General features: G+C 40.7%; 1 protein-coding gene across 3 annotated transcripts in view; it reads left to right on the forward strand.

The window, feature by feature from the left end:
- Positions 1 to 6,338: 6,338 nt before the first annotated feature.
- Positions 6,339 to 24,947, forward strand: part of vdac3 (voltage-dependent anion channel 3) — a 31,660-nt gene continuing 13,051 nt past the window's right edge. The window contains exons 1-3 of one of the 3 annotated variants that reach the window (XM_069917575.1): positions 6,339 to 6,443; positions 11,409 to 11,480; positions 16,528 to 16,577. In XM_069917575.1, the coding sequence (XP_069773676.1) occupies positions 11,414 to 11,480; positions 16,528 to 16,577 (117 nt within the window). In that variant the 5' untranslated portion in view covers positions 6,339 to 6,443; positions 11,409 to 11,413. Of the gene's footprint in view, positions 6,444 to 8,604; positions 8,642 to 11,408; positions 11,481 to 16,527; positions 16,578 to 24,947 lie in introns of those variants that run through there. The other 2 variants (XM_069917576.1, XM_069917574.1) reach the window with 2 other exon arrangements.

Genomic DNA, 24,947 nt, shown 5'->3' on the forward strand with positions numbered 1-24,947 from the left:
TTTTACATGGCAGTTTGAAAGAGCCTACTGATATTTCAGGCCTGAGGCCTTCTTCAATCGCATGTTTTCGTATGACCTGTGTAAAATTCGACCCCTTCTTTTTTTGGCCCCAACCGCCCGCCCATAGAGACATTTCGCATTTTGAAAGGTTTAGATAGGGTGGATGAGGGTTAGATGTTTCCCTTGGTGGGTGAATCGAGGACAAGGGCTCATAGTCTGAAAATGAGAAGTTATCCATATAAAACAGAGATTAGAGAGAACTTCTTTAGCCAGAGGGTTGTGGATCTGTGGAACTCGCTGCCACATCCAGCAGTGGAAGCCAGATCACTGGGAATATTTGAACAAGAAATAGACAAGTATCTCATTAGTGATGGCATCAAGGGATATGGGGGAAAAGCCGGAAATTGGAACTAGTGTAGAGTAGCGCAGTGTAGATTTACAAAACTGACTCGATGGGCCTAGTGGCCTGAGCTCCTGATGCCCTGTCCGCCCACCCATCTGAGCTCCTGAAGCCCCAACCACCTGTCGATCCGAGCTCCTGATGCCTTGAAGAATGCGGACAAAAGTAGCATCTGTATAAAAGTCACCTCCCCCCCATGATTATAAAAATTGGTCCAAAAATCTGACAATGACACAAGAATATACAGTACATGAAGATTGACCACAGATGGTTTTGTTTTCTGTTTGAAATGTAACACATCGCACTCCATTTTAAACCTCTGCTACACAGAGACATACAGCACAATAACAGGCCCTTTGGCCCACGAGCCCGTGCTGCCCAATTGACCTACAACTCCAGTATATTTTTAACAGTGGGAGGAAACCGGAGCACTCAGAGGAAACCCACGGGGAGAATGTACAAACAGACATGGAATGTAGTACAGTAGAGGTCTGTCGGCTCTCGATGTTATCCTGACCCAGATATTCATTAAAAAAATACTAAACTAGTGGTTCTCAACCTTTTTATTTCCACTCACAGCCCACTTTAAGTAATCCCTATGCCATCGGTGCTCTGTGATTAGTAAGGGATTGCTTTAGATGGGATGTGAGTGGGAAGAAAAAGTTTGAAAGCCACTGTTTTAATCGAACCTTATTGACTTGTTATGCGCATGGTTTCAGAACTCTAAAGGAAATGGGCCAATGACCATTTTTCTCAAGCAGAATATTTCAGTAACAATTGGGTCTAGAGCAGTGATTCTCAACCTTCCCTTCCCACTCACATCCCATCTTAAGCAATCCCTTACTAATCACAGAGCACCGATGGCGTAGGGATTACTTAAAGTGGGATGTGAGTGGAAAGAAAAACGGTTGAGAATCACTGTACTAAACCGTTCCCTACCTTATAACTCGCTATTTTTCTTCCATCCATGTGCCTGTCTAGGAGTCTTTTAAATGCCCCCAATGTTTCAGCCTCCCCCACCATCCCTGGCAAGGCATTCCAGGGAACCACAACTCTGTGTACAAAAACCTACCCCTGATGTCTCCCCTAAAGTTTCCTCCCTTCTCTTTGTGCAGACGTCCCCTGGTGGAACAGGCGCTGGCCGTCCACCCTACCTATGTCTCTCAAAATCTTGTAGACCTCTATTAAGCCTCCTCTCATCCTTCTGCACTCCAAAGAGAAAAGTCCCAGCTTTGGATTTGAACCCAGGTCGCTGGCGCTGTGTTGCGTGAACCACGCTGCCAATTCTGTCTCGAATCATCCCAAATTTCCTGCCATTGCTCCCTGCTCAAGTGCCCAATACTAGAACAGTATCAACGAGCACAAGGACAGCTTCTTCCCCCTCTGCCATCAGATTCCTCAATGGACAATGAATCACAGACACTGCACTATTTGTTATTTATATTGCGAAGTGGTTCATATAAACGTTTCCTCTGTGACGCTGCTGCAAAACAACGAATTTCGTGACAGGTTCATGACAATAAATTCTGATTCTGAAAATATTAGGAACTAAAGCTAAGGCAAAGACTATTTGCCTGTCAAGCCTTTTAATACAATCCATCTTCAATCAAGGCATCCGATCGTATATTGAATATTCTGCCTTTTCTGTCCACCTTTATTCTGAGATTACATTTGATGTTGATATCCAGTCTGCTACAGTAGCTTCCATACACCATAACTTCCCAGCGGCACATACTTATCTCATAGATTTTAATCATCTGCTGATCCAATTCCAGGTTCCCTGCTGGGCTTTTGACAGTTTTTTATGAGTTGATTTCACTTTTTTATGGAACTTTGCCAAGAGTGTCTTCAAAGTGCTTACGAACTGTATCATATTGCATTCTTGGTAAAACATTGTACCAATATTTTTAATGCTTGCAGGCTTTTGTGGAGTCATTCAATGTGCAGCGAAGGATGCTTTGAACAGCAGCTTTTGCTTCATTGGTATCCTCAGGAAGGAGGAGGTGTTGAACGCAGATTCCCTGAGATGCCCATGGAGTATACAAAGTAAATTGGTGTGGTTGTTTCTTTTAAGGTGTATGCAATACTCATTGGCAAGCCTCTATTTTGCCAAGTTTGTAATTTCTCTATTCCGATCTCTGCCAATTAAGGGAAGTATGAAAGCACCAATAATGTATCAAGTGGGAGTGTTCTTGAGAAAGAAGAAAAACTTGGCAACTTCAGAACCACAGATAATGTCAAAGGGCTTCACCACCAGTGATCGGCCTTGGGAGTGTCGTCTCTGCGGTAGCCAATATCCCACACACAGCGTGCTAATGCAAGGGATCCTCTTTATTTTGTGATTCAGCCTGAGGAAGCTCAACTCTGGCTCCTGTTCAGTGAACCACAACCCCACGGTGACCACTCACCGAATGACCAGCAGCGGCAGGATTAAAGAGGCATCCCACCAGGAATCTGAACTCCACACCTTGCACTCCAGCAGATTGCTTGACGCTCTAGATTCTACCATCCACAGTGTGTGGCTCCAGTTCCACCTGGTCTTTGTGTGTATTTAGTGAAACACAAAAGTTTTCAGTCACTGTGATTGTAGTAAAAACACAAACATTCTGAGGTAACGTAGCCGGACCCGCAGCTTCCATAGAAGGTAAAGATATTTCTGGCCTGAGCCCTTCTTCAAAGTATCAGCAAAGATCAGAATAAAGACTGAAGACTGGCTGGGGGAGGAGTCCAGACCAACAAAAGGTATTCATTGGATATGATGAGGAAAAGTGAGAATTAATTTTGGTCTGGGAAAGGAGACAGAGGGAAAAGGGAAAAGAGAGAGAGAGAGAGAGAGAGAGAGAGAGAGAGAGAGAGAGAGAGAGAGCTGGGAGACAGGAAGAAGAAGGAGAGGGGGTTTAGTGGAAACCGAGGAAGTCAATGTTAATACCATCCAGTTGGAGGGGGCCCAGTTGGAAGGTGAATGTTGTTCCTCCAATTTTCAGGTGGTCTCAGTCTGGCAGTGCATGAGACCGTGGACAGTCATGCCAGCAAGGGAATGGGATGGGGAATTGAAATGGGCGGCCACTGGGAGATCCGCGCTATTGCAGCGGACAGAGCCGAGGTGTTCAACGAAGTGATCTCCCAGGAGGCAAGCAGTTTCTCCCATGTAGGAGATTGCTTTGCTGAGCCACTTCACTCTGTCCACATTAGGGTTCTCCCAGTGGCCAACCATTTCAATTCTGCGCCCCACTCCTGCGGTGATGTGCCTGTCCATGGACTCATGCACTGTCAAACCAAGGTCACCTGAAAATTGGAGGAGCAAGACCCAATTTTCCGCCTGGGCTTTCTCCAATCAGATGGCTTCAACATTGACTTCTTCGATATCTGCTAGACCACTCTCCGTTCTTCCTCTCTCTTCCCCATTGCTCTGTCTTCTTTCTTCCAGTTCTCCACCCTGTCCCTCTCCATTCACAGAAGCATCCCTCCTCCCCCTGATTGCAGCTGTGCCATCCCTCCCTCATCCACCCATTATCCTATCTGTGGGACTGTGCTCCTCCCCCTGCCTGTTTTCCCCCCCACCATTTTGTTCGGGCACCTGGCTACCTTTTGCTGGTACCTTGATGAAGGGTTCCAGCCTGAAACGTCGGTTCTGTACCTTTATCTTTGCTCTATAAAGGACACTGTTTGACCTGCTGAGTTTCTCCAGTGTTGTATTTTTACTTCAACCACAGTGTTTGCAGACTTCCGTGTTTTACTTCTATCATTCTATTACTGTTCAGTTTTGTCAATAATTTATTGAGAATAAAGTTATTTTTGATTTAAAGAAATTACTCTCCTTCAAAAGATTGAAGATCCACCCTGGCCATGCCCTCTTCACTCTGCTACCTTCAGGAAGAAGTGCAGGAACCTGAAGACAAGCACTCAGCTTCTTCCCCTCCCCCATCAGATCCCTGAATGCCTGAATGAACTGTAGTAATGGTCTTACTTTGTCTTTGTTAATTTTAAATTTTTTTAGTCCGTACAGCACGATAACAGGCCAATTCAGCTCTCGAGTCCCAATTAAACTACACCCCTGATATGTTTTTGAACGGTGGGAGGAATCTGGAACTCCTGGGGAAATAAACATACAAACTCCTTCGAGACAGATTCGAACCCCAGTTCCAATCACTGGCACTGTAAAGGCATGGCGCTAAGCACTATGCCAACCGTGCCCTTGCATGAATTTCATGGCACATTCATGGCAATAATCTCTCAGCAATCCTCTAATCTACATATTATAATGGTAATTTCTGATCGATCCTCTAATCTACATATTATAATGAAGTAATCTCTGGTCAATCCTCTAATCTACATCTTATAATGAAGTAATCTCTGGTCAATCCTCTAATCTACATATTATAATGGTAATTTCTGATCGATCCTCTAATCTACATATTATAATGAAGTAATCTCTGGTCAATCCTCTAATCTACATCTTATAATGAAGTAATCTCTGGTCAATCCTCTAATCTACATATTATAATGAAGTAAACGCATCAATTTTCTAATATATATTTTATAATGAAATAATCTCTGATCAATCCTCTAATCTACATCTTATAATGAAGTAATCTCTGATCAATCCTCTAATCTACATATTATAATGAAGTAATCTCTGATCGATCCTCTAATCTACATATTATAATGGTAATCTCGGATCGATCCTCTAATCTATATATTATAATGAAGTAATCCCTGATTGATTCTCTAATCTACATATTATAATGAGGTAATTTCTGATCCTCTAATCTACATATTATAATGAGGTAATCTGATCAATCATCTAATTTACATATTATAATTAGGTAATCTCTGATTGATCCTCTAATTTACATATTATAATGAAGTAATCTTTCTGTTTGACAGTCTAGGTCACACATGTCAAACTCAGGCCCCCGGGCCAAATTTGGCCCGTGATATAATTATATTTGGCCCGCAAGATCATATCAAATATGTATTAGAGTTGGCCCACTGGCCGCTGCGCCAGTATAGTGCATGCACATATATACTACAAATCCCAGAATGCTTTGCAAATGCATTGGTGTCAGCCCGTTAATCGCCCCCACCTCCTCTCTTTACTTTAGCATCTGCGACCTGTCGCCCAACTCACATGTAATAAACCCGTTACGAAAAATGGCCAAACGAAAGACAGAAAACAGGACCTTTCAAGACAAGTGGGAGGCAAACTCTGACCCCAGAGTTTGATGAACTTGCATCTAAGAAGAGATGCCAAGTATCTGGTTTAGACCCAGGTGCATCAGAGTAAATCACAGTGTAGCAAGCTAAGCTTGAATTCATATTTTCTTTGGTTAACTGGACTGTTCATAGTTGAAAGATTGGATTTTCATTGAAGCAAGTTGTTATTTTTTTGACTTGTTGGCTTGTGAAAAAAAATACATTTAAAAGGAGCTTAAAGGCTATAGAGAAATATTATTTATTGAATATTTTATTTCTCATTTGTTAATGCTTCTTCTGGAAAGAGTTTAACCAAAACTATGATTAAACATTTATTTTAATAAGAAAAAGTTTAACATTACAAATGTTGAAAGAAGAGAAAACATGCAGATGTTGTTGAAAATTTTCAATAAATATTTAGTTTGGCCCTCGACTTAGTCCAAGTTTTTAATTTTGGCCCTCTGTGAATTTGAGTTTGACACCCCTGGTGTAGGTATTTGTGAATATAGCCCACACTGTAGATTTGTAGGGAGCCCATAGAATCCCCGCGGTTGGTTAGAGCATGAGTGATGTGAGCTATTTTATGAAGCTGTTTCGAAAGGCAAGTCATTTGCGACCTATGACCATAGTTTCTTTCCAGGACTGGAGAGTCGGGGCTCCATGGGAACGAGGGATTGTACGGTACGGCGTAGCGTTGCGCCTGCGCGAACCTCTCAGCCGCCCTGCTCCCGCGCACGCGTGGAGTCGGCTCTCTCGCTCCCCCTCCCGCAGTGAGGCGCAGGCGCAGTGCTGCGAGCTCTCTCCTTCACGTTGTCCTCCCGGAGCGGCGCAGAGGCAGCAGCAGCAGGTAGCCGGCTGACACGCGGGGAGGGCCGAGCGGCCGCTGGGGAGGCCCCGGCCCGTCTTCATGTCCCTGATGGGGGAGAGCCCGGCCGCCCGTGGGTCCTGTGCTCCCCATTGGGGGAGGGGGCGGGGAGCTCGGCCTGGTGGCCTGGCGTGGTGTTCGCCCGTTATGAAGCTGTTTGGCCGAAAGCATCAATGTACGGGGCTGGGGAGGAAGGAGGGGGCGAGGTGACACTGGGGGAGGGGAGAGGGGGGTTGATGAGTTGCTGGAATGGGGCAGGAAACCCTCTGCTGGAGTAGCTCAGCAGCATCTGTGGCCCTGAGATGGACCCCACCCTGCTCCACGGCTCGGGCCCTTCCCACACCCTGTTGGCATCGATAACTGATGACCTAAAGACGAATCCAAAAGTAAAAGCACAACGCTGGAGAAACTCACCAGGTGCACGTTATATTAGCTGGAGCCCTTCATCAAGGCATGAGCAAATATTTAGGCTCATAATAGCGGGGAAGGGCAGTGGAGTGAGGGGAGATTGAGTCGTCTGGGACTGTACTCGCTGCAGTTTAGAAGAATGAGAGGGGATCTTAATGGAATGTATAACTATGAGAGCCATAGTTGCTTCCATTGGTGGAATTGACTAAAACTAGGGGATGAAGCCTCAAGATCCAGGGCAGTAGATTTAGGACAGAGATGAGGAGGGTGGGGAATCTGTGGAATTTGCTGCCCCTTGAAGCAGTGGAGGTGACTATATTTAAGACAAGGATGAATAGATGTTAACATAGTAGGGGATTTAAAGGATATGGGGGTGGAGATGAGCCCATCGTCTGATCAGGCTGGATGGCTGACTCCTGCTCCAATTTCTTGTTCTCTAAAACAAGAATGGACAGTTCTGGGAGAAATAAGGGGCAAAGTGACTGTGGGAATTGTTGAGATGCTGGAATTGGGCAGAAAATGACCCTGAAGACCTCCCTGATGGGGAGTGGCTGTATAGAGAGATTGCACATCCACAGTGAAGATAAAGCAGTGAGGATCAGAGGGATTTTTAAAAATTTAGACAAACAGCATGGTAACAGGCCCACAAGATCATGCCATCCAATTTACACCCTATTAATGTACAACCCACAGTATGCTTTGACAGTGGGAGGAAACCGGAGTCCCCGGAGAAAACCCACGCAGACATGGGGAGAACATTCAAACTCCTTACAGACACCAAGGGACTCAAACCCTGGTCGAGTCCCAATCACTGGCACTGTAAAGGTGTTGTGCTCTGCCATTCTTGAAGAGGCTTACAGGAAGGTGGGGGACAAAAATGAGATTGGAAAGTCTGGATGAGTTTAGTCAGTTGGAAAGTAGCTTCTCAGTTAGCGCAATGCTATAACAGTGTCAGTGACCTGAATTTGAATCCAAAGATGTACATGGTTAGTAGATTAATTGGTCACATGGGTGTACTTGGGCGACATGGGCTCGTAGGACAGAAGAGCTCGTCTACCTGGAAGTTACAGGTAGACCCTGCTGGAAGACTCAGCTCTACCTGTGGGAGTGGGAAGGGCTCCACCCTGAAACACTCGCCATCCCTGTTCGATGGCTGGGCTCCCCTCCAACCTACTGCTTATTGCTGTGAGAATCGATTGCTGATGTCTTAAAAACAAAAACCCAAAATTTGATACTGAGTTAAATACAGGGATACCTTGTATAATATGTTCCAAAAAAGTTCAGCGTTATGGAAAACTGCACTGATCAAAGCATCATTATAATGCACTTTAATGTAATATGTTCCAATCCTATAATTAATTATTCTTTAATCTAGAACTCTTTTGAAAACATGCATAAAATATTTAAAAGGGATATAACTTGTTCATTTTTTTGAAGATGTAAAACTAACCACGAGTTGCTGAAAAAGTTTTCCTTTCATTTCCGTTTTATTTTAATGTCCAGCTTGTTGCTTTCGCTTGAATTGTCATTTGACTTGATGGAATTCTTTTCTGGTTGCAATCTTCAGTCCAGATCATCGAGAGTTGTTCCATATTTTCCACTGCAGAACATCTATGTCTAACAATCACTTTAGTCATATCAGATGCTGTTGCCATTCCATGTTCTTTAATTTTATCTTTATTCTCGATTAGATTTCGAACAGGCAATTCATTCACCCCTTTGTCTCGTGCTAGTTTAGCGAACGATCTTCATGTTGCTGAATAATTTCCAATGTGAGCCATTTAAGTTTGTTCCGTGTATCATCTTCACCGCGTTTCCTTTTTCCACTCATATTGTTTGTAAGGGGTGCCCTTTTATACAACACAATAAAAATATTACAGAGCAGCCGTGCCCTTTCTGCTCAGAGGCTGGAGCGTTACTAAACCAAGTTAAGCAATAATGAAGATAAATGAACGTAGCCAAGCCGCGAGCATCGTTGCTGACACGTTAAATTATTGCCCCACTGTTGGTCACACAGTATTAAATGTAACAATTTTTGGCTATTATTAAATTAAAATTATAAACTGCGTTATATCAAAATCCATGCTATACAAGGTATCTCTGTAATGTTAGATGAAGGGTGAGGTAAACCATGAAAGTCTGCAGACATCGTGTTGAAGAAAAACACAATGCTGGAGAAATTCAAAAGGTCATACAGCATAATTTATATTAGCAAAGATAAAGATACTTAATCATTGTTTCGGGCTTTAAGGCCTTCAAGGTATGAGCAAAATTTAGGCAGGTGCCCAAACAAAATGATAGGGAGATTAGCATAGTCCCACAGGCAGGAGGTAACAGGTGCATAAGCGAGGCAGGGCACACCAGCAAACAGGGGTGGGGGGGTGGCTCTGTGAATGGAGAGTGAAATGGGTGGAGAGCTGGAGGAAAGCAGAGGGACAGGGAAGAGCGGGAGAACGGGGTGTGAGTTAGCAGAAACCAGAGAAGTCACTTAACGCCATTTGTTTGGAGAGTGCCCAGGTTTGGTCTTGGTTTGACAGTGCATGAGGCCGTGGACAAGCATGTTGGTGTAGGAGTAGGACGCAAAATTGAAATGGCTGGCCACTGGGAGACCTCTGTCATTGATGCAGACAGAGCAAAGGTGCTCAGCAAAGCAACCTCCCAGTCTGCGTCAGGTCTCTTTGATGTAGAAAAGGCCTCAGTGAGAGCATTGGATGTAGTAGATCACTCCCGCAGATTCACAAGTGAAGTGTTGCTTCACGTGGAAGGACTGCTTGGGGCCTCAAATAGTGGTGAGGGAAGAGGTGTGGTCCAAATGTGGCAGTTCCTGCAGTCACAGGGCAAGGTGCAAGGGGAGCGATTAGTGGGAAGGGAGGAGTGGACGAGGGAGATGCAGGGTGAGACCTGTTTTTGGCCAACAGGATTTTTTAGGAGATTTGTATAGAAGAATGAAATCAGAAGTCATTATTTTAGCACAATATTGTGTAAAAGTAAAAGCACAATGTCAAAAATTGTATAGGTATTCCTCGACTTCTGTCCTTCGTGAGTTACGTCCTCCTGCACATACAATTCAAAATTTCTTTTAAAAATCTATTAAAAGCACTGTATACAGTGGACCCCACTCTCGGTGGCAGACAGAAGTCCCTATTCCCTGTGGCTGTCCAAGGTCCCCATTAAAAGCTCGTTTGTTGAATGTTGCACGACCTTGGACGTGCACGGTGGAGCGAATCTGACTTACGACAAGTTACAACCGATCTTTCGGTCTCCATTACGGTTGTAAGTCGAGAACTACCTATATTGAAAAATTTATATTTTTTAATAACTGCATGTGAAGGTTTGTATTCTCAATTAAAAGTTTACCTGGTCCATAATCACTCTTGGGTTACTGACGGAAGCAAGTGTGGTGACATCTTAAAAATGAAAATAAAAAAAACTGCAGATGTGGGAAATCTGAAATTAGATCGAGTACAGGAAAAACTGAGAGCATCTGTGGAAAGGGATGGACCTTTCATTAAGAGTCCTGGATCTGAAATGTTAACTGTTTCTCTGTCCATGGATGTTGCATGACCTGTTGAGTTTTACCAGCGTTTTTAATTTCCATTTGTCGATTACACTAGACAACAATTTTTTTCTAACAGCTTGCACCCTGGAATAAAATTTGTCCCTGGAATAATTATGATAGACAACTTCAAGCTGAACACAAAGATAATTTCTGATGGCTGTATCACATTGGAAGTTGGAGAAACATTGTTTTATTGAATTTACCGTGTTTAATTGCATAATGATGCTGAGACATTGTGTTCGTTCAACTGACCTAAAAAAAATGCTGCTGTGATTTTCATTTGTACTCAGCATCTGATGCCTCTCTTGTCAGTGTCCAACAATAGTCGACCAACATTGATGGATTCCAGTTGCCCTGATACCACTTTTTCATGGTCGCAATGTCCTGGTGAAACCTTTCACCGTGTTGTCACCGACTGCACCAGGACCAGCCGGGAAGGAGTCCAAGTGTGAATGCAGAAAATGAATTTGCAATGACATGTTGCACTTCATAGTTTTGTATGCTTGAAATATGACAGGAAATTTTTAAAAATGGGTTTTTTCTAAAGAACTTGCGTGATGGGAAAATTTTAAGGTGATCTTCGTAATTAGCAGGCCAAAATCTATAAAATACAAAGGTGTTCAGGAAGCAAAATCTTCATTGTCCAATGTAATGGGAAGATTTTTTAAAAAGCCACCAGGGGCCTCAGGAATTTTGTGTGTAAGCAAAATCTTAAACAGAATAAGTAGAGATTAAATTTATTATCAAAATAAAATTATGAAAAAAGAGACCTCTTTTGAGTCTATTTGACAAGTACCTCAGTAAGGTCACTCAGTCACTGGCACAAAAGTAATCAAAGTTTGTTTAATTTGAACTGGAGCTTAATTGACAAATGATAAATTCAATATTTACAGCAACAAACTTTGGTGTGAGAGAAATAAATTAAATCTGATTGTGTTCAATTTCTGTTTGCTACCTAATGGTTTATGTCCTTTCCAAAGGCAGGATGTTTGTGCCACCTTCTTACACAGACCTTGGGAAATCCAGCAGAGACCTCTTCAACAAAGGATATGGTAGGTTTATTTTTTTTAAACTGAGTTAAGAACTTGTTCCAAAGGTTAAACAAGAGATTAGCAATTTATCTGTGTAAATTGATTAGGGTTTTGTCAGTGTGCCTTGCCTCATTGAGAGAAAGAGAATTGATTTATCCTTGAATATGTAAACGCTTCACATCTAATAAAGGATTGATGTAGCAGTAATAATGTGTTTTTATTTAATGGAAATAGTATTGAAGCAAATTTTAGATTTAAAATACTTTTTAAAATAAATGTAAAAAATTTTATTCACAGCACGGTAGAAGCCGATTCCAGCCGTTTAAATCCGTGCTGCCTAATTATACCCAAATGAACCTACAACCCCATATGATTTAGAGGGTGGGAGGGGACTGGAGCACCTGGGGAAAATGAGCATAGACATGGGGAGAATGTACAAACCCCTTACAGACTGCCGGTTTTGAACCCACGGTACTGGGGCTGTAACAGCATGGTGCTAACCATGCCTCCCAGTCATTAATTGAATTTTTGATTTGGTTTTGGAGTGCTTTCTTTCTTGTTTTAAATTTAATTAGAAATCTGATGTGGACTTCTGGGATGGAAAGCAACTTGCCAATGACCAGGGTTGGCACTGTATTTTGTGAAAGTGTGGCTGTGGTTTTCACACACTCTTGCTGCTTTGGTTTCTACATTTTATAATTGGGCATTTCTTTTCTTCACTGAATCTGACTCTTCAGTCTTGATGTAAGTAATCTGATCCCTTACCTTGCCATCCATCCCAGGAAGATTTTACCGGTGCATGGTTTGCAGTCAAATGCTCAGTGGATGAGCATTTTGAGAATCGTGATCATAATTCTGTAAGTTTCAAGATGCAGTAAAACCCCTGTTATCCAGAATTCAAGCAACTAGCAGTCTCAAGCAACCGGCAAAAAAAGTGTGGAAAATAAATAGGTTAAAAATACACATTTAAAATTGGCGTGCCTTGCCATTAGTTCACCAATCACGCAATACACAATCTCAAGCAACCAGAAAATTCACTTAGCCAGCATCTACCAATCCCCATAGTTGCCGGATACCAGGGGTTTTACTGCAGGTTTGGGGGGAAGATGGAGATAGTCTCCGTTAGGTGTTGAATTGTTCATTTTAAAAAAAATAACACTTGACCTGGCGAGAATAGATGAGGAGCAGCTACTTGTGGATAAATATGTGATTAATGGGAGTCTTTGACATGGGGGATCATGAGTTCAGATCTAACATGTTCCTGTGAAGGTGAGAACTAAGATAGCAAGCCTACATAACAAGGCATGTTGAGGAATAGATGAAGAGCACCAGTGTCCCTTGAAGAATAAAGGAAATATAGGAGGGTACTTAAAGCGGTGGGCAAAAAGCAGCGTAGAAATAGCATGGGAAGACAAGAGTAACATGAATCCCAAGCCATGAGTGCACAGCATTAAGAAGCCAGGGCAAGAGCAGCTCACCATAGAAACCAAGTTCACATCTATAGTCAGAGTACATACATGAGATCACATACCACCTTGATATTCTTTCTCCTGCGGGCAAAGCAGAATGACCACTTATTGGTAGGTCAAAAAAATATTGTACTCAAAATTGTACATGCAAACAAATAAAGAAAAATAAACCAACTGTGCAATACAGAGAAAAAAAATCCATAAAGTACACAAGTCATAGTCCTTGAATGAGCCCCTGATTGAGTTTGTTGTTGAGGAATCTGATGGTGGAGGGGGAGCAGCTGGTCCTGAACCTCTTTCTTGATGGTAGCAGCAAGAACAGAGTGTGTGGTGGATGACGTGGATCCTTGACAATTGCTGTTGCTCTCTGACGGCAGCATTCCCTGTGGATGTTCTCAATGGTGGTGAGGGATTTGCCTGTGATGTCCTGAGCTGTGCCCACAATCTTTTGCAGGGTTTTATTCTCGGGGGTATTGGTGTTCTCATACCAGTCTGTGATGCAGCTGGTCAGCACGCTTTCCACCACACCTGTAGAAACCAAAGGGGCATCTGTGTGTGAAGCTGTGAGATGATTTTGGTGTCTTGAAGGAATACTGTTATCCGTATTCACAGAAGAACATGGTGGAGGGAGAGTTCAGGGTGAAGGACAGCAATATTCTGGAGCAGGTTAAGAAAGAGGAGGTGCCAGATGTATTGGGTGCATAAAGATGGATAAATCCAAAAAGATTTTTGCTAGGCTGGTATGGAAATTAAGTGAGGACATTGGTGAGGGCTGAATGGACACTTGTAACCTTCATTATCTATGGATGAAGTCCAATCTACTGTCATCTGATTGCACAAGTACAAGCTGACGAAAGTGTTCTCCGATCCTCAGTGCAAAACATTCAGACACACAGCCAGACATAACACATACAAACACACAATACAAAATGCATATAGTATTCATATATACAAATAAAATTATTTGTAGAACCATGTGACTGGAGGAGAGTATATGCTGAGGATTATGGGAAGGTAGTGCAATGCAAAAGTGGATACTGCTGGAACTACAAGGATGAGGCTGGCAGGTGCTTTAAATGGAGGTGCCATCTGATGTGGTAAATGCGGGATCACTTGCATTTTTAAGAATAAATTGGATGGGAGAGGTCAATGGGATTAGAGGAATGATGTTTCGACACAGACGAGAAGGGCTGAATGGCCTGTTTTCTATGCTGCAGTATGGAAATGTCAAGTGTTACAGGCAGTGGTCATGTTCAATAATTGGAAGAATAAAGCTTAATGATTGGAACAAAGGCAACATCACACTTAATGTTGGAAATGATCTTGGGGCCATCATTCTTGTCCCAGTAACTTAGTGTTTCTGGAAGAATTAAAGAGTTATTGTAATCTTTTATTTCCACCCTTGGCGTTTTGTTTTCTGCACCATGCTGAATTCCTTCCGATTAGTGGATCCTCGAGAGAGGAACTGTAGTTTGTCTGAAGCCCCTCTCTGCTAGGTCGCATGCTTCCAGTCACCCTCGGTTCAAAATTGTAAACCGGGGTGGGGGCGGGGGGGTGATAAAGGGGTGGCAAGTTTAGTGCAACGCTGTTACAGAGCCAGCGACCTGGGTTCAAATGCGGTACTATATGTAGGGAATTTAAATGTTCTCCCTGTGTCTGCGTGGGTTTCCCCTTCAAAACATACTGGGGGTGTAGGTCAGTTGGACTTGTGGGCTGAAAGGGCCTATTACTGTGTTGTAGGTCAATGCGTATCCACCCTAAAATTCAGTAGGTACCGGGCAATGCTGCATCTGATCATCCCTCTGATGAAGAAGGCAGGTGGAGAGTGCTTGTCGGGGTTTACTTTCCCTGTATTCCTGCCAATATTTGGTTTTAAACATTGTTGCAGAAGCTTCTTCTGTGAGGGGAAGGCGAGTTCATTGATTTTTCAGGTTAGTTAGTCTACTGCTGAATGGTGGCAGCAGAGACACTTATTAAATTCTCTACTTTCCTCTGGGATCATGTGAGATAGTTCAGATTATGTCATTTTAGTTGAAGCCAGTGGAGATGATGCAATGATTCTTGACATGGTAACTGTTTGCAAAGAGCCTTGAGAGTGAAGATTGGTGTAAATTTCCTGTATCCGCTGTTTCTCTGCCTTAATAATGATTTGGGATTACAAAAGGGGTGGCACGATTCGCGTAGAGGTTAGCGCAACGCTGTTACAGCGACAACGACCCGGGCTCGAATCCTATGCTGTCTGTAAGGAGTTTGTACGTTCTCCCCGTGTTTGCATGGGTTTCTTCCACCCTTCAAAACATACAGCGATTGGAGGATAATTGAGGCTTGTGTGCTGGAAGGGCCTGTTACCATGCTGTATGTCTGTTTTAAAGGTGCATTTGTCAAAAAAATGATTGAGAGTGTGAATCCTGTAAAGAATTTGCACCATTTAATATGAACAGTGTAATATTGGGATTTTAGCTATATAAAAGATAGCAGAGCACTTAAAATTGCACTCCAAAGTTGGTATGTGGAGTGAGCAAATTTTAAAATCATTTAAGGGATACCATCATATTTTACTAATTCTAATGATGCCCATTAAATTTAGATACAGACATAGAACATAATAGCACAGGCCAATCAGCTCATAAAGTTGGGCTGACCTTCGTAAACCTGTTCATCAATCTAAACCTCACCTTCCCCACACCCATAACCCTCTATTTTTCTTGGATTCATGTGCCCGACTAGTTCTTTTTAAATGTCCCTATTATAACAGCCTCCACACCAACCCCTGGCAATGCATTTCCAGGTACCCACTACTCTCTGTGTGTATTATATATATAAATATAAAAAAACTACTTAACCCTGACATCTTCCCTGAACTTCCTTACCCTCACTCACGTTAAACAGATGTCCTCTGGTATTGGCTTCTGTTGCCCCAGGAAAAGGGTGCTGGCTGACCACCCTGTTCATGCCTTTCATAATCTTGTAGACCTCTAAGTCACCTGCCATCCTTCTTCACTCCAAAGAGAAAAGCTCCAGTTTAAACTTGCTTCATAAGACCTGTTCTCCAATCAGGCAAAATCGTGGTAAATCTTCCCTGGACCTTCTCCATAGCTTTCATATCCTTCCTGTAATGAGGCGAAGGACCCAAATGTGGTCCAAATAGAATTTTGTAGAGCTCCAACACTACCTCACGACTCTTGAATTCCATCCCCCAACTAATGAGCGCCAGCACACCATAGGCCTTCTTAACTACCCCATCAACCTGAGAGGCAACATCACATTTTTGTCCATTCACATTAAATCAATCCCGTCAATGTGCTGCTTTTAATATTTTTATCCCCTCATATGAAGCCCTTTTCTATGTCTTGGCTAAAAGTTGTGAAGATGAAAAGGTCTAATCTCCCATGAAGTGATTATTCAAATCTTGGAAGATTAAAGGCTGATTTTTTTAAAATCAAACTTAGCTGGGTTATTTTTCTTCCTTGAAAAGTATAGTTGTTTTAGAGTTTCCTTGACATTGAAATGTTCACAATTTTGCTTCATCCCCTCTACACTACCAGTAGTACTGTTTTCCTTCCTGTCCACTGTAAAGTTCTCTTGTTCTTATTCTTTAGGGTTTGGCTTAGTGAAGCTGGATCTCAAGACCAAATCATCAAGTGGAGTGGTGAGTATTACAGAGAACCAATGAGTTAGGGCATGTCTGTTTCTGAACACAGTAAAGCTTCTGGTATCCGGCATACCGGATAAGCAAGTTTTCCGGTTGTTTGTGACTCACTCTTATAATGCTTAACTCATACACCTGCATTAAGAATAAGCAGCTTAAAGTACACTGTACTTTCACTATACAAACTTCACTTGCTTGACTATATAAACCATAAAGCATTTTACTTTATTTTATCCACATTCTGTGAAAACATTTAACCATCGCTGCATCTGCAGGTTCCACAGAACCACCCAGATGATGATCAGTAACATAATAATTAACCTCGCCTCTCCCAAGTTTACTAGTATACTTAATAATATACTAAAAGATAATGACTTACTAAGCAGGGATAAAGAGATATTTTAAGAGTGTCACTCCCAACAACGAGGGGCACCAACCAGCTCTTCATCCTGAGTTGACACCATTTAATTCAAACACAACTTTATTCAAACATCTGCTACAAACATTGCATGACCAAGGTACTCCCATCTTCAGAGAACATTTACTTTTACAATTTTAAACTTTTACTTAAATTTTTATTGTTATTTATTTTGAAAGTTCTATTATTTATTTTGCCAGTTGCTTGTATTTCAGCTAACAGGGGTTTTACTGCAGTACACTTTATGGTGTATTAGACAACAATGTTTGGAGAACATAGATAACAGGGGCTCATCTATTTTAGGGATAGATGAGACAGTGGTTATTATCTTTCTCAACTATGCCTGTCAAGGCTGAAGTCATGTGATGGAGTAGTGGCCGGTAGGGGAACTCTAGCCCTGTCCAGAAAAGTTTAAAAAAAAGATAGAGAAAAACCAAAGGCACAAACATATAAACCATAACAAAGTGAAAGTGTGGAGAAAATGGCAGCGAAGAAAGAAAAACCAAAAACAACGGGAAGAAAATAAGAAGGAAGGACGTCGGAGGAGGAAGGTGAAGGCCTTACCGGTACGAGGAGGCCCGCCGTGGAGAGAGAAGCCCGCTCCCTGAGGTCAGTGGAAGCCCCAAACTCGGGACTACAAAAATGGCTCACGGAGCCAAACAAAAGTGCGCAACCGCGCAAGACAAAAATAACACTGACGGGAGGGGGGACCAGCTGAGGAGTCGATCTCCACAGCTGAAACAGACAAGTACAACACAACAGCAAGAGGAAAACATAGAAAATAACGAGAACAAGAAGGAAGAGAATAAAAATAAGAAATCAAAGAAACAACAGATGACCAACCCAGAGGAAGAAGACCAACACCAAGACACTTCTAATAAAAATAAGAAGACCAAAAATACCCAACAAAATAAAACAAACAACCCAACAAGAAAACCAGAAGAGACAGAGGTAAAGGACTCAGATCCTGAAGTGGACTCAGAAGAAGAGGAGGAAGAACACAGAGAAATGGAAGATGAAGGGAAGGGCAAGTACATGGATATATTTTTTTTAAAGAATATATGGAAACAGTAAAAGAATGGCAGTCACAAGAATTCAGTGAAATAAAAAGAAGAATAAAAAGTACAGAAGAAAAAGTGAATAGATGAGAGATGATCATGACAGATATAGGAAAAAGAGTAGACAAGGTGGAAGAACGAGAAAAAGCCATAGAAATGGAAGTAGATGACTTAAAAAAGAAATTAGAAGAATCTGATAAAAAGTTAGAGACACAGGAGCTGTTAGCTCAGAAAATAGATATAATGGAAAATTATAAGAGAAGAAACAATATAAAGATAGTGGGCCTGAAGGAAGATGAAGAAGGCAAAAATATGAAAAAAATTATTAAAGAATGGATCCCTAGGGTCCTAGGAAGACCAGAATTACAGGAAGAAATGGAAATAGAAAGGGCACACAGAACATTAGCCCCTAAACCACAACCACAACAAAAACCAAGATCCATTCTAGTAAAATTCCTAAGATATACAACAAGAGAAAATATATTGGAGAAGGCAATGAAAAATATAAGAGATGACAAAAAACCACTGGAATACAAGGGTCAAAAAAAAATTTTTCTATCCAGATATAAGTTTTGAACTTCTGAAGAAGAGGAAGGAGTTCAATGCAGCAAAAACGACCCTATGGAAAAAAGGTTATAAATTTATGTTAAAATACCCAGCGGTACTTAAGATAGTTATTCCGGGGCAGCAAGGCAAACTATTCTCGGATCCGGAAGAAGCACGAAAATTTGCAGAACAACTACAAAACAGACAGAGATGAAGAGATGTAACAAGAACAAAAATGACACAAACTATATGTATGTGTGTATGTATGTACATATATGTATGTATATATGCCGCTTTAGTTGCCCATTCAGAGCCAGCTCTTCAGCGCTTGACATTCTGTTTTGCGGAAACTGCCAATATGTTTGGCCTGGAAGTCAGCCTGAAGAAAACTGAGGTCCTCCATCAGCCAGCTCCCCACCATGATTACCAGCCCCCCCACATCTCCATCGGTCACACAAAACTCAAAACGGTCAACCAGTTTACCTATCTCGGCTGCACCATTTCATCAGATGCAAGGATCGACAACGAGATAGACAACAGACTCGCCAAGGCAAATAGCGCCTTTGGAAGACTACACAAAAGAGTCTGGAAAAACAACCAACTGAAAAACCTCACAAAGATAAGCGTATACAGAGCCGTTGTCATACCTACACTCCTGTTCGGTTCCGAATCATGGGTCCTCTACCGGCATCACCTACGGCTCCTAGAACGCTTCCACCAGTGTTGTCTCCGCTCCATCCTCAACGTTCATTGGAGCGCTTTCATCCCTAACGTTGAAGTACTCGAGGTGGCAGAGGTCGACAGCATCGGGTCCACGCTGCTGAAGATCCAGCTGCGCTGGGTGGGTCACGTCTCCAGAATGGAGGACCATCGCCTTCCCAAGATCGTGTTATATGGTGAGCTCTCGACTGGCCACCGTGACAGAGGTGCACCAAAGAAAAGGTACAAGGACTGCCTAAAGAAATCTCTTGGTGCCTGCCACATTGACCACCGCCAGTGGGCTGATATCGCCTCAAACCGTGCATCTTGGCGCCTCACAGTTCGGCGGGCAGCAACCTCCTTTGAAGAAGACCGCAGAGCCCACCTCACTGACAAAAGGCAAAGGAGGAAAAACCCAACACCCAACCCCAACCAACCAATTTTCCCCTGCAACCGCTGCAACCGTGTCTGCCTGTCCCGCATCGGACTTGTCAGCCACAAACGAGCCTGCAGCTGTCGTGGACATTTACCCCCTCCATAAATCTTCGTCCGCGAAGCCAAGCCAAAGAATATGTGTATGTATATATATATTAAAAAATAGAGTATAGGTAAGAACTAAGAAGGGAAAAAAGGGAAGAAAGGAAGTAAGGAGGGAATTAAGAGAGTGACGTTTGTTATATATGAAAATTAAAATCTTTTCTGGGGGGCTGGGTGGGAAAGAATAACAGTCACTGCAAAATCAGTTGACGCTTGCGAGCGGATTCGCAAATCCAAATGGAGAGGGGAGATGTGGTTGCCTGACAAGAGACAAAGGGCTACTCAGAAAGGGGAGGGACTATTGGGGTTAAAGGAATTTTAGATATGAGAATAGTGGAAATATTTTATGTTTTAGAAATGTTGTCTTATAATGTGTTCAAAATAAAAAGCAGAAATGGATAAGAAGGGAAGGTGGTGATGAGGAAACGGAAAGGAAAGATAAACAGTATGAAATTACTATGTTGAACTATATGACTTTAAATATTAATGGAATACATAACCAAATCAAAAGGAAGAAACTCTTAAATTTACTGAAAAAAGAAAAAATTGATATAGCATTCATACAAGAAACACATCTAACTGAAGTGGAACACAAGAAATTAAAGAGAGATTGGATAGGACATGTAACAGCAGCATCATATAATTGAAAAGCCAGAGGAGTAGCTAAATTAATCAATAAAAATGTACCAATCAAAATAGAAGAGGAAATAATAGATCCAGCAGGGAGATATGTAATGATAAAATGTCAGATATATTCAGAATTTTGGAATTTACTCAATGTATATTCACCTAATGAAGAAGATCAAAAATTTATGCAAGATATCTTTTTGAAGATAGCAGATACGCAAGGGAACATACTAATAGGAGGGGATTTTAACCTTAATTTGGACTCAAACATGGATGAAACTGGAAAAAAAACTAACAGAAAGAACCAAGTAACCAAATTTATAATTAAATCAATGCAAGAAATGCAACTTTTGGATATATGGAGGAAACAACACCCAAAGGAAAAGGAATATTCATATTATTCGGGTAGACATAAAACATACTCAAGGATAGACCTATTCCTGTTATCAGCCCACATTCAAGGGAGAGTTAGGAAAACAGAATACAAAGCTAGACTATTATCGGACCACTCACCCCCGTTATTGGCAATAGAGCTAGAGGACATCCCACCAAGAATGTATAGATGGAGATTAAACTCCATGCTACTTAAAAGATAGGAATTTAGAGAAATTATTGAGCGCCAAATTAAAATGTACTTTGAAATTAATACAGAATCAGTGAAAGACAATTTTATATTATGGGATGCAATGAAAGCCTTCATCAGAGGGTAGATAATAAGTTATGTAACTAAGATGAAGAAGGACTACAATCGGGAAATAGAACAGCTGGAAAGGGAAACAGTAAGTACAGAAAAAGAACTAGCAACAAGGGAAGATACAACAAAAAGAAGAGAATTGGCAGACAAAAAAATAAAATATGAAACACTACAAACATATAAGGTGGAGAAGAACATAATGAAGACAAAACAAATATTATGAGCTAGGAGAAAAAACACAAAATTCTAGCGTGGCAGCTTAAGACAGAACAAACTAAAAGAATGGTATTGGCATTAAGGAAAAAGGACAAACAAATTACATATAATCCAACGGAGATCAATGAAAACTTCAGGGAATTCTACGAGCAACTATATCAAACTGAAAACGAAGGGAAAGAAGACAAAATAGATGCATTTCTAACTAAAATTGAACTACCGAAATTACAAACTAAGGAGCAAAATAAATTAATAAAACCATTTGAAATAGAAGAATTACAGGAGATATTAAAAAACTACCGAACAATAAAAAACCAGGAGAGGATGGATTCCCAATAGAATTCTATAAAACTTTTAAAGACTGATTAATTCCTCCCCTCCTTGAAGTAATCAACCAGACTGATAAAACACAAAGCATACCAGATTCATGCAAAACAGCAATAATTACAGTAATACCAAAGACAGGGAAAGATCCACTTGCACCAGCGTCATATAGACCAATATCTCTACTTAATACAGATTATAAGATAATAGCTAAACTATTAGCAAACAGATTGGCCGACTATGTACCAAAAATAGTAAATCTAGACTAAACTGGATTTATTAAAAAAAGACGAACAACAGACAATATCTGTAAATTTATTAACTTAATTCATGTAGTAGAAGGAAATAAAACTCCAACAGTAGCGGTTGCTTTAGACGCAGAGAAGGCCTTTGACAGAGTAGAATGGAATTATTTATTCAAAGTACTACAAAAATTCAGCCTACCAGAGAAATATATTAATTGGATTAAAGCATTATATAAGGGGCCATTGGCGAAAGTGACAGTCAATGGATATATATCAAAACAATTTAACTTAAGCAGATCAACAAGGCAGGGATGTCCACTATCTCCCTCACTGTTCGCGTTAGCTATAGAACCACTAGCAGAACTGATAAGAACAGAAAATAAAATAAGAGGGATAAAAATAAAAGAGAAGGAATATAAAATCAGTCTATTTGGAGATGACGTTATAATATACTTAACAGAACCAGAAATATCAATAAAAGAATTACATAGGAAATTGAAGGAATATGGAGAAGTATCAGGGTACAAGATCAACGCAAATAAAAGTGAAGCAATGCCAATAAATAATGCGGATTTCACAAAGTTTAAGAAAGAAACGCCATTTAGATGGCAAACACAAGCAATGCGATACCTAGGTATACAACTAAATAAAAACCTCGGCCATCTATATAAACTCAATTACCATCCATTAATGAAAAAATTACAAGACGACTTAGAGCATTGGGAAGACTTAACACTAACACTGATAGGAAGGATAAACTGTATTAAAATGAACATTTTCCCAAGGATACAATACCTATTTCACGCATTGCCAATACACCTAACAGAGAAATTCTTCAAGGAGTTAAAGAAAATAATAAGGAAATTCTTATGGAAAGGGGGGAAACTGAGGATAGCACTAGATAAATTAACAGAATAGTACAAACAAGGAGGCTTACAACTACCAAATTTTAAGAATTATTATAGAGCCGCACAATTAAGATACCTATCAGATTTTTATCAAACAAGGGAAAAACCAGATTAGAACTAGATAAAATAGGGGAGAAAATACCTGAACATATACTATATAAGTGGGATGAAAAATTTGTGCAACGTAGGAATTCACCGGTATTGCATCATCTGCTCAACATTTGGAAGAAGATTCATGTAGAAAGGAATAAAACAAATGACCAACTACCAAAACTAATATTGACGCAAAATCAGCTAATCCCTTTTACAATAGATAACCTTTCCTTTAGAGAATGGGAAAAAAAAAAGGGATTAAAAAAATAGAAAATTGTTTTTCGGGAAATAAATTATTATCCTTTGAACAAATGAAGGATAAATAATATAACTCACGATACAATGTTTGCATACTACCAACTGAAAACCTACTTGAAGGACAAATTGGGAAACCGTCTTGAGGTTACCAGAAGGAAGCAATTTTGAATATGTGATTACAGACACAATGATAATTTAAAAATTTGTAACAAACATGTACATCAAACTGCAAGAAAAGGAGAACGAGGAAACAAATGGTAAACCTAAACAAAAATGGGAACAAGATCTAAACATAATGATAAAGAATGAAACATGGGAGAAGCTATGCTCTGGAACTATGAGAAATACAATAAACACGAGGTTACGCATGATACAATATAACTGGATACATAGGCTATACATCACACCTCAAAAGTTAAATAAATGGGATCCAACAGTATCAGACAGATGTTTTCGCTGTAAAAAGGAAACGGGAACAACAATTCATGCAATTTGGACGTGAGAAAGTGGAAAAATTTTGGGAAGGTCTAAACCAGATATTAAATAAAATCACAAAAAGCAATATACCAAAAAACCCAGAGATCTTCCTCCTAAGTAATATAAGAAATAAAAAATTTGGACTCGATTTGGATGGAGTACAAAAAAGATTTGTTATGATAGCCCTAGCTGTAGCAAAAAAATGTATTATGTCAACCTGGAAATTAGAAGACAACTTGAGAATAAATACAACAATGGTATATAGAAATGAATAAATGTATTCCATTAGAAAAAATAACATATAATTTAAGAAATAACATTACAATATTCGAACAGATGAAACACAATAGACAAATCCTACCATGGACTTCCACCACCTAAAAAGACAGAAGGAGGATAACGAAAAGAACTGACTCAGTAAAATTTGTTTATTTTTATTAAGTGACAACATTGTTTAACGGGTTTAATGTATCTTATAGATTGAACTTCAAATAAATGGGGAAGGGGGTGAGGGAGGGAGGGGGGGAAAAGGGGGAGAAAACGACACTATATATTTAAGAAGAAAAATGTCTGTATGTATCTTGGTCAATATGGTTTATAGTGTGAAAAATAAAAAAATTTAAAAAAACTGCCTGTCAAGGCTCCTGCGTGGGCAGGTAGAATTGCTTCAGATTACAACTTGGCTTGAAACCGCATTGAGAAAGATCTGGAGAGGTAGTTACGGGACAGACTTGGGATTTGTGGTCTTAGTGTTAACAATTGTACGTTAAAATAATTATAATTAGAACACTTAACTGGAGTTAATTTTGATCAAATGTTTTTAATTGAACCAGAAGTAACCTCAGTCTTGTTAATGGTCGCCCACAAATGTTACTTCTGATGGTCTGTCGTTACCCTCGTGATACCTTTGGAATCTTTTCACAATAAGCAGTTTGGTTATTGAAGTTCAACCACAATTTTAGCACTTTGGCCAAAGCATTCCAATGTCAGAAGCAGCTTCTCATTAGCCTTGTGCCCAATTTGAACTGAGCTTGAAGTCTGGCTGTACTGATCCTACTGTCCCATCTGCTGTCTGTCAGTATTTATTGGCACGTGATCTTGCAGCTGAATTCTAACATACTGTTTTTCCTCTTTGCTTCACTCTCCTGTTGCCTGACCCTGCTTGTGCAATCAGATGGTAAGATAATGAATCCGTGTGTGCCCTCTGACACCTTTCTCCTCGTCTTTTGACATTTAGTTAGCACCATGCCTGGGCTTGATGAATATTTGA

Source organism: Narcine bancroftii, chromosome 2, assembly GCF_036971445.1.
Source record: "Narcine bancroftii isolate sNarBan1 chromosome 2, sNarBan1.hap1, whole genome shotgun sequence".
In the NCBI taxonomy this organism is placed as follows: domain Eukaryota; kingdom Metazoa; phylum Chordata; class Chondrichthyes; order Torpediniformes; family Narcinidae; genus Narcine; species Narcine bancroftii.